At 39.8% G+C, this 11171-nt stretch overlaps 1 protein-coding gene across 1 annotated transcript in view; it reads right to left on the reverse strand.

Annotated features, from left to right (window-relative positions):
- Positions 1 to 818: 818 nt before the first annotated feature.
- NOP58 (NOP58 ribonucleoprotein) overlaps positions 819 to 11171 on the reverse strand; it is a gene marked incomplete at its 5' end in the record, with an annotated part of 21126 nt that continues 10773 nt past the window's right edge. Inside the window, 5 exons of the mRNA XM_010142974.1 lie at positions 819 to 866; positions 1578 to 1699; positions 6684 to 6817; positions 9289 to 9350; positions 10563 to 10697. Coding sequence (XP_010141276.1) covers positions 819 to 866; positions 1578 to 1699; positions 6684 to 6817; positions 9289 to 9350; positions 10563 to 10697 — 501 coding nt within the window. The remainder of the gene's footprint in view (positions 867 to 1577; positions 1700 to 6683; positions 6818 to 9288; positions 9351 to 10562; positions 10698 to 11171) is intronic.

Here is an 11171-nt window from a genome sequence, read left to right on the forward strand (position 1 = left end):
ACAGAATGGCAGAATCAGCAAATGGCTGATTCCTGCTACTAATAAAAAATACCTGTCTTTCCAACTTCATTATCAGACAGCTGAAGAAGTAATTTTGCCCTGGGCTTTTTTTTTTTTTTTTTTTTTTAAAAAAATCAAATGAAGAGCATTGCCACAATCACCACAGAAGCAATTTGGAAGCTAACTCACATTAGTTCAAAACATGCACCTGAATCTGGTCGGTTAGTTCAGCAAAACCAAAATGCTTGAAATACGATGTAAAAAGGCTTCTCAGGAGAACTACAGTGCAGACTCAGTAACACACTTCAGCTGTTCAATATATCTTTGATATTATGCAGAGATATTTGTATCCATTTTAGAGAGCTTAAGAGTATTACAACCTTTGAATTCTTTAGGGAATAAGCTGCAATAGAACACTTACACATTTAGCAAATTTTCTTTCTGATCATCTAAAACAATAGATCTTAGAAATAGTCCTGATAATAGTTCAAAAACGAGCAAACAAGTTACAAGACAGAGGCATAAGATCTCCATAAAAACATTTTTATTCATATCAGTGGAGACTGTGTATGAAAAGAGGATCTATTGTGAGCTTTTCAACAACAGAAGCTGCAGAAAACCAGCAATCTCCCCAAGCAGCAGAGACACTGGGATATCCTGTTCTAGGGCAGAAGACAGCTATCAAATTCATCTTCTTGCCCTCTTACAATACAGAAAAGTTACAGTTTTCAGCAAGAGGCTAAAGAAATTATGTCAAGAAATGCTACCCTGAAGCAGCTGTCCAAGGGCAAATGTTCCCCGCTACTCCTCATCAGTCTTCACTCATTTTTTATTTTCTTCTTTTTCTTCTTCTTTTTCTCTGTATTCTGCAAACAAACAAACGTGGCTATGAACAAACCATAAAGAAGCAGCAAAATAACACATGTAGCTAGGCAACAGAGCTTGCACTCAGAACAGTTGCCACACTCAGCGACACACAACCCAAGAGATGTCCTCTTGCTCTACTGCTAAATGCACTTGACATTTACAGCACGGTGAGGCTAGTGGGCAAGGGAAGCTGTCTGCTACACTGCTGGCAGCTCAGCACTGCAGTCAGGCTGTGTAGCTGCACAAAACCAAGGGGAGAAAATTAAAGAACAGGATTTCAAAACTAAGCAACTAGCTTGGTTTGGTCCCATACCCTCTATTGTTAGACGATATGAAACGATACTTCAACAAATCGAGAGGCACAGCCTCTGCTCCCTGCAGGTCCTAAACACTAAAGAGATGCCTGTAGGTCAGAATCAAAGGACACCCGCCCCACTAGAAAAGACAGAAGACTAAAGCTGGGGGTGGGCAGAAGAAAGGGGAAACACTCCTTGTACATGAAGGCATTACTGTCACAGATTTCCCAGACCTTTTTTGTAATGCAAACCTTGGACTTTACAGTGACAGATATAATCAAATAAAGTTACTAGAGTGAAACAATCCTTGCGTACCATGGCTTATACAGATAATTTTTTCCCCCCCTCACTCCATAGGTTTTGGAGAGAATCCATTTGCATAAAGGATCACATAGCTGTGCAATTCTGCCTTACCTCAACTGTGGGGCTGGTGGGGGGTTCCTCACTCAATACCTCCTTCTCTTCAGCTTGCTTTGCCTTATCCTTTTTCTTTTTCTTCTTTTTGACAGGTTCATCATCTTCCTTAGTTGTCTCTTCTGTACCACGAATGGAAGAAAACATGAAAAACAGGTTGTCAGTTATTAAGAGTGCAAAAGGAAAATAGCTCTCTGAGACATGAGAGGACACAATGATGATAGCAAGAATGCAAAAAACTGAATACCACTCTGCCCCTCTTTAACATCTCTCTACATCTATTTTCCCTCCACTTTGCCCTTATCTACATGATCACTCCCTGCTATAATAAAAATATACAGCTAAGATACAAGTAACAATGCTCAGACAGCACTATTCACATCTCCTGGAAGAAACACCACTCCTATATCCTGCTCTCAAAGTTTAAAAGAAGCGTGGATGTTTTAATTTGTTTGCCAAATTACCTTCAAATACTTTTTCAGAAAACTGTCCACTGTCTGGAAAATATTTTCACCAGCATCAGAAGCAGTGGAAGGACTCTAAAACCCACGTTAGAAATGTATTCAGCCAGAAGTAGCTTGTTTGCAACTGATTCCCTATTTTGATGTTGGAAATTTGCTAAGAAGCAGATCAGTTTTCTTTAACATTTAGACTGGCAAACACTTTAAGATCTCTTAGCTATGCTGAGCTAACATAAAGCATTTAATGCAAAAGCAGAAACTCTTTCCTGTCCTGGAAGACAGGAATTGAATTATTTATATAAGCTGAGAGGAATGTTAACCCAAGGAAGTATTTACTAATGCACTCTTACATTTGTTTCTCAGAACTATTTGTCAACAACTGGCCTATCTAATCACAGTGGTAAAGGCACTACGATTTACCACTCATTTTCTGCAATACATACCACAGTTTTGGGAATCCCTACATAAAGAAACCAAACAGAAATCATTACCAAGCTAACAGCCTATGCAGTAGCCATTACTGGAGCATACCCAAGTTAAATCTATTTGCACAGCTGAGTCAGTGCTGGATATCAAGTTTCTCAGTACACAGTACTCATGAATAAGTTCATGATGTTGCAATCATTGTCCCTCAGTAGCTACAAAATTGAGATGCTGAAACCAGTGATGTTTGTGGTGTGTACAGTTGCTACTGGAGGTGTGGCTCAAGAAGTAATTCTATGATTGTACTCCCCCCCAAAACTAATCAATTCCATTTTGAAGCACACTCACTTATCACTTAGAAAAAATAAAAGAAACAAAACCAATGTAATTATAAAAACACCATAACGCACAATTTCCTAACATCTTGGGTATACTTTGTCACAAGTTTAGTTCCTCAAGGCAGCAGAAGGATTATATGAGTCAAAAATACACTTCCATCTTTGCCTCTAACATATGCTTCAGACAAAAAAATTGGCTTCAGGGTAAAAAATTTCTAGACATGTCTACAGGAAAATACAGCCAGCTAACACATGCAGTTTTCTGACGTTAAAAAAATGCCAGAAGCAAAATAGCAAAGAATTCCAGATAAAGAAACTGGTAAATACCATTTTAAGTGGATTTTGCCATACACATCATTCACAGTGAACAGTGTGCAAGCATAAGGCATTCAAAAAGTGTAAAAATAAGTATCCTCACCTCCCTATGTATGACACAGGGAAATAAAAAGTAGCTGAAAAATAAGCAAACACTACATTAAAGCCAGACAGTCTAACAGCAGCATCCGCATTACATTTTGCTATGCGACAAATTTTCACTCAGCTGGATTGGCAAGCATGCATTTTCAAGCAAAATGTTGGGTGGTAACCTTGGAAAAATAACTTCTTGTTATTACCCCACATGTCATCAAGTCTGACACACCAAGCAGTGAGGGGAATCTGTCAAGATTTACAACTACAGAAGATGCACTGTGCAGTCACAAGCACTGTCACTTCTCCCAGCTAGCGGTAGACACCTTCCTGAAGATTTCAGCTGCTGCCTTCTAGCAGAAGCTCATCACAAGAGTTCACATATTTGTACCTAGGCAGAATGAAGATAAAGGCTCCAGGGATGCTGGCCTTTACTAGGTGCAACACTTCTAAGGCACTTAAGCCCAGTGGGGTTTCTTTGTGACACACAGCAGCTGACAAGAACGCCAACAGCTCTTACTATCAGACACTGAGGCACAGAAAGCAGCACCTGGAAGAGCAGTGAGATTGATGGCTCTGTGCAGCGCTGGAGAACACCAGTAGTTCCACTCACCCACTTTCCACCAGTTTTCTCTAAGCTTTTACACACCAGCCTGATGTACTTTTCCTCCTCCACATGTACAGAATCAAGTCACATTGCCCATCAATAAAGATGGCATGGCATGCCATGATGCTGCTGTCATTTAAGCCTTTATTTCTTGCAGGGTTCACTCCATTAAGATGACATTCTTCATTTCAAGAGAGACCTTTCAAAGAGACTACCTTCTACTAAATCCTGATGTTTAAATGCAAGCTGAAGAGGGGGCACTGGCTAGCCCTGTTGATGGTATGCGTTCTGTCTAGCTACAATCAACTTCAAAGACTGTAATCACAAAAATACCTATTTCATTTCCCTTCATCCACCATTAAAACAGGTTTTAACAGACAAGTCCTTAAGCGGATACAACTTTTTTCAGGCATTATCCTTCCACTTGGTCTCTTTTTCGGTGTAAAAGGTGAAAGTTACACCTCACCCCCAACCCTGCTGCCAGTTCCTATCCAAAGTCCTACTGCCATACACAGAGCCAAAAAGGGAGAGAGAAAATGCCACGTATCTCATTTTCTAGTAACATTTACATTCCAGGCTACTGCAATTCAAAATACTGTCCCCCTTAAAACATATATTAAAGCAACAGTTTCACAAATCACTTTTCAGTGGCAGCTTCCCAGCTTACTTCTGTCTTTTAACTTCCCCTTGTAACACAAACTGGATCAAAATTGATCAGGCTGAAGTATTTCTTTTTTCCTGGCCTTTCCACCACTCCATTTATCATGCAGCTACACAAACAGGATGGGGAAGGAGGGACCAGAGACTTCTTTCTCAACACTAGGTCGCATGTGTAATCTCTGACCAGTGAAAAGCTTAATAGAGCACTGCATCAAAAAGAATAGAGCCAAGAACAGCAGAAATACACTCATACATATTCAAGTGGACAAGCAACATAAATTTTAATGCTGGGACCTCTTCTGCACTCTATGTACTACAGAACTTACTGAACTACTCAAACTTCTCAGATGACCACTATCACCCCTCTAGCACACTGGAGTCAGACCAACTATACTGGAAAAGAGCAAGGTCACAGTACTTTGCTGGATGGTCAAATACAAGAATTTGCAAACACAGAGGCAGTGCTACCTTAAAGGGTACAAGAGGATCAGATGAAGGGATTAGTTCTGAATACAGGTAATATAAGATAAATAAGTTATCTGAAAACCCTGATTTCATAGTCTGAAGGAGCTGGCACAGTTAGTGCTAATGCCCAAGTATCCATTAAAATGACCCAGCTGATATGGAGAACTGGGAAAAAGCGGGAGCTGTGCCCCATCTTTTCAGGAAAAAAAGCAACACATTTGAATCCTGTACTTCAGGTTTTGAGAAGTTTTTAAAAAACCCAGGCAAACAGCAGAGATTTCAGTAGTCCACAAGTATTCCAAACACCATCTACTGCTCAAATAACTCTTGGTAGCTCGAGAATACCTCTAAGCTCCACCCAACCTCTAAACCAGGAGGTATTAATGCTCAGTAAAACAAATGAAGCAAATGCAAGCAGGTTTGTGTATAAAAGCATGAACCATTGAATAGTGTATCTACGAACAGAAATATCCTCCTCGTGCTGTAAGAGACCAGGCTGAAAAATACTGTAATATTCCACCTGCGAGGAGCTCATGCCTGTGAGAAGTCAACACTTGTTCTCATAATGCAAGGGAAGCCCAAGGGAACAATTCTGAGACTACAGTAAGGGAAGTTAGTTCAAAACATTATCAAAAGCAGTAGCTGTGAGAACACCCACATTCTCCAAAGAGCAAATGGGTAATGTTCAAGCCTCCAAAGTATTCATGTGTCCTTGTCTCATTATGATAAGTAAAAGAGAACAAGCTGAGGCACAGATCTCAGCTTTATAGCACAAAGGATTCTCTTTCCAGTGTAACTTTCTCATCTAAGTTTAGGTTCCTACAAGTTGCTCCATCCACGTATGCAGACACCATGGACCAAAGATCACACTTCAGTGTCAGCTGAACATGAAGAGGTACAGAACCAGCATAACTACACTCTGGTTCTCTAGAACACAGCAGCAAAAAGGTAGAAAGGGAAGGCTCTGACAGCTGTCACCTGCTGCAGGCATGGGTTGTTGACAAAACCTGGGAGTAGTTCACACCCAGATCTAGCTTGGGATGACAAAGTCATTTTCATTTTCCTCCCCTCCCAAGTTACACACTGGGTATTCCACTACCACAGCAAATATTAGTCCAGCCATTTAGAGGTGCTGAAGTGCACACTGGAGAGAAGAGAGAGAAACCAGATTACTTTGAAGTTGCAGTCCAAAATCCTTCTTCATACAGTATCTTATCACAGAAGGAAAGAACAACTGTTGCCATAGTTCAGTTTTAGCTCTCCAGAGCATAACAATTGTTCATATATTGGGTAAATTCAGACTGAAATTTCCAAGTGTCATTTCACCTCAAATTCTGACATTCAGTATTTATATGTTCATGCCAGAAAACATTCTATACAGAATAAAACAGTAATCTGTAAAGAAAATTGTGGAAGTTCTGGTTGTACAGAGAAGAGCTTTTTTATCTTCAAGGTACTGAGGCCCACTAAATACAAATCTCCTGAGCAAGAAATTCTGCGAGAAGAATATGAGTAGAGTTTTGTTTTTAGATGTTCGTCCATGCTTACAACTGTTTAAAAGCAGATATTTAAAGTAAATTGACTACAGTCTGGTGTCAGTCCATAAAGGATTATTACTTTTTTTTTTTTAAATACACGGTCATACTCAAGACTAATGACCAGGTATTGCAGCTGGCTGTAGATGTTAAGATCCACTGCACAATGCACGCAGTGACACGCCAGCAGCACAGATGCAGCAACTAACCTTTCGTTTCTGCTTTGAATTTCTTTGCTTTCACAACCACATCCGTGTCTTGTTCTTCCATCTCCTGAATTTTGCGTTTCTTTGAAACAGCAGGAAGTGTAGAGTCACCAGAGGGGTCAAATACTTTTACTTCACTGTAATGAAGAGAACAGGTCAGTGTAAGTAACAAAAAGAAGAGTTAGGCCCCAAGTAAGATCCTGCAGTCGAACATGAACTGCCCTTTCTCTGATACATGAACGGTTTATCAGTAATCATGATCACAAGAGATACTCCACAAAGTAAAACTGTCTGATCTGAACAGAAGATTCCAGTTAAGTAAGAGTGAGGTTCTGGCTTACATCTGTTCCAAGGCTCTACAGAGCACTTCAACGACCCATTAGAGTTACCTCTCTGCTGCTGAAAGCCTGTCTATCATAGCTGTATGGTCACAAGCACATAGCTCCCCACAATTTGCTAAGTCCTTATAAGCATACCCTACAGGTAATATATATATGTATCTAGACACAGAGGGAGAGAGAGAATTAGAAATAGCTTTACTTTTCCTTTTTCTGCACCACCTCTCCATCATTGCATTCACAGGAAAGAACTCACAAGGCTATAGTTCATCTCTATACCATTTGTACCACCAACTTTATGAAACTTTCAGATGTTTAATCTGCATCTGAAACTACTTCTCAAATACTGCATGCTCCTTTGTTCAGTCCCAAGCTCCTCTACAGGCTGCGGAGAACCAGCCACCCTGAAAGCTGGTGCTCTTTAGCTAGACCTTTTCAGGGGCAATTGAATCATCTAATAATAATGAAGTAATTTTTTCCTCACTCATTCAGAACAGAATTCCTACAGAAGGAGAACGGAGTTTTTAAACAGTAATCCTTAACTATTGCCCCCAGCCACATATGAGCATTCTAACTTCTCAAAAGCAGGCATCTGAAGTAACTACCTTGCACAGGTTACAAAAGTGACTGAGGCTAGTGACTAGACTGGGAAGCATGGGATGATGCTAGCAGACTGCACCATCAATTAATTCTCCAAGCATCAGAAATTATGGGTATTAACACCACATACTGCTTTACAGAAATTGATTACACAGCATTTTGCAAACAGTGGACTCTGCTTCCGAGCTCGCTGGCTTCCTTGTCACTGTCAAAATGCTGCTGCTAAAAAAAAACTAATAAAAAAATCAAAATTAAAAAAATTAGTAGATAATATGCTCTAAGATAGATAATGCATTTTTTTTTTGAAAGCACACTGAAATGATTCATTAGAACCTCATCTCTAAAGACTCTCTCACAATTAACTTCTGAAACATTACTTTGATGTAGTTAATTCATACAGGATCCGTAGTTCCATAAAAGACTATGAGATTCCTGCCAATCTCCTTAAAACACTAGTTTAGCCCTCCAAACAATTGCCATAAAGCAGCAATACTGCCAGTTTTGTACTACAAGGACCATTTGACACAGACTGAGCTATTTTCCCTTTCAGGCAGCCAGAGTAAGTCAAACAGCCAGGAACTATCTTCAGTCTCTCCCCAAGCCTAGACACATTTGCAAAGCAGATCTAACAGCAGAAAAATGTCCTGGTAGGAATTCGAGACCCCTCATTTCAAGAGGTCAAAAGCCAGCATGTATGTTGTCTCCTCAACACCCTTCTCTCTAAGCTACTGTCTCCTTACGTTCCCTGATACTTAATTTACAGATATTGTCTTTTCAAAAGCTGCTCCTGAAATCACAACCATCACTACACTTTTGAAATGCCTGGCATATAGAAACAGAAGTTACAGCTAGGCTGCAGGAAAGAAGTTTGGGGACTGCAGATGGGTGCAACAGTGCTATCTTTTCATCACGGAACTAGCACCCAGCCCTGGTTTTGCTGAGCACTTGCTCTCTCTACACCAAAGGTTCAGCAAAATAAGCAGGCCAAGCTAAGCAAGACAACTACAACCAAATTAAGCAAAAACACAGATGTCACAGCTCAGACTAATAATAACCTGTTCAAATCCTCAGATGCTCAGCTGTCCCAGTTGCAATTTACAGTGTCACTTTGGACACCAGAAGCTGCTCTAAGTGTTAAGTACAGACCCTCTTTATTGCTTAAGTTACATTTACTTACTATGTACAAGACCTAATCAGGGAGATGAAGCTTTGCTCAAAACAAGTGTTTTTTTCTTTTCTAAGAATGAGATTACTAAGTAGGTCTCTAGGACAGCTTCCATGTCAAAGAAATTCACTCAAGCTCTGATTTTCTCAAATTCGATTTATTCAGACTTGCATTAAATAAAGCTGCTACATATTCACTCCCCATATTACTCATCTTTTTGGGCTGACGCCAGTAGTATCTAAATATACTTGTTATCTGATGATGTCAGTAATTTACTATCAGAAAATCAGGACTGTTTCTCCAGTTCACTGGCTTTACCACAGGTGTAAAACGTGGGAAAAATGGAAATTCCCATTAGCAATGAGACTTGTCATTAGTGTTTAAAAGCACAGAAATTTTTTTCTGGATCTTAAGTCAGCTCAGCCCACAAGCAAAAAGCTTCTCAGAAATAAAAACATGGAGAGTTATTTATACTCAGTCAAACTGAAAGAAAAAAAAAATTCACCTCTTGTTTTGATACTTGTCTGTCTTGGCCAAGGCTTTTCCAGTACCACTTATTCTTCTTATCTACAAAAAAAAAAATATAGAAGTGAAAAACAAATTACCCATAACGAAAACAACCCACAACACAAGTTCTACAGCACTTGAAATAAATTAAAAATGGAAAGGTAGACATATATTATTGGTCAGGCTCTTGTGTACCTGTATGAGTCTTACACCTAGAAGCAGAATAGTGATAGGGAGGTAACTGCCTTTCTAACATTGCTCTTCAAGATTCAACTGAAGGGCATCTAGTACTGGATCAAACGTACCATAGCCACATGACATACATTACACCTCTAAATTCCCAAGACCAGCTCACATTTGTGCACGCTTTCTTTTTTTGAAAGGATAACTGCATGTTAGGGCAGGCATCACCCCATGCCTAGCATAAAGCTGACCTTAAAACTACAATACAGGCCCCAAACTGGATTTGAATTAAATCTGTACTTGTCAAGGATAAGTTGTCTCCTTGCCTTTGTTTTGATGGGAAGTATCCCCTCCCATGAATGCTCAAGCAGGACCAGGAAGGTATTTCTGGATTTTTCTTTTTTTGTTCTAGTAATGCCAGTACTACAGCATTAGTATCAGATCTTCTAGCTTGGAAGGCTGAACCTAGCCATCATTTACAAGATCACATGCAGCACGCATGCCACCTAAAAGAGTAGAGTGAACCCTACTTTCTCCCAGCATGCTGTGCTGATGGCAACAGATGGAACAGCAGGGACAGAGAGGCAGGATGTGCACTAGTTGATGGGGCAGCACTGTGGCAGACTAACACCTTGCTTTACTTACAGAGAAAGCTCCTAAAGACTAAGCATCACCAGTGTTCAGACATTAAGGAACCACAGTGGAAAATGTATGGAGGGGAGAAAACTCAAATGTGCTTTCTTCTAAGGTGAAGAGAAAAAAGCTATGAAGGATAAGCATAGCTTTGCACTTAATACAAAGACATTATAGCATGTAAAGGTATGATCTTATTCATACTGTTCAGAATTAAGATTTTTCAGTACAATGTAAAAGACGACAGGAATGTAAACAAAGAAACCTGACATACAAACAAATGGATGCAGCCAGCTTACAAATTCTACTGCTCCAGCCAAGATTAGAAGGAACTACAGAATAAGAGTGACACTAGATCACACAACTGAGCAAAGCGAAGAGACTCAAAAAACAGTGGCTCAGAAAGTCATACCATAAACAAGGATGTCAGCTTCATGCAGCCTCTGCTAGACTTACCCCTCTCTCTTCCAAAAGCCTCAGTCTTGTCTCTACTTTTAGTCTGTTCTCAGCACCCATTTCAGCGCTGGTATCCTCTCCAAGGGCATCATAACGAATAGTCAAAGCAGTCTTAGCTGCCAGCATTCGAGAAATCTGGAAAAGCCAAAAAGAATATTAAATGCTAAGACTTAACATAAGGCAATTTCCCTTTGATCTGGAAACCAAACCCACAAACAAAAGAACAAAGTAACCATTTACTAGCAGTGATTAGTCCAAAAAAACGGTTAATGCATCATTCTTTCAGCACTGAAATACTGTTAATGTTACACCTTATTTTCTTGATAGAGAGAAAAACCTGACACAGCAAGTTAAGTTATACATATCCCACTCTACCCCAACCTTCAGATCAAGTTAGCTGAGGTGCAATTTCTATTTCAATAGCTTTCTCCACAATTCAGATATTCATATACCTGCATTATAAAAAGGAAGCCACAAAAGTTATGAGCTGTAGCACAACAAGAGTCTGAGTTTCAAGCAAGACTAAAGCCTGTAACAGCTTAGTTTACTATCACACAGAAGAAAGTGAGAACATGTCCCTCGAGAATGACAGAGTTACAACATAACCCA

This window comes from Buceros rhinoceros, unplaced genomic scaffold, assembly GCF_000710305.1.
Source record: "Buceros rhinoceros silvestris isolate BGI_N320 unplaced genomic scaffold, ASM71030v1 scaffold27419, whole genome shotgun sequence".
Lineage (NCBI taxonomy): Eukaryota > Metazoa > Chordata > Aves > Bucerotiformes > Bucerotidae > Buceros > Buceros rhinoceros.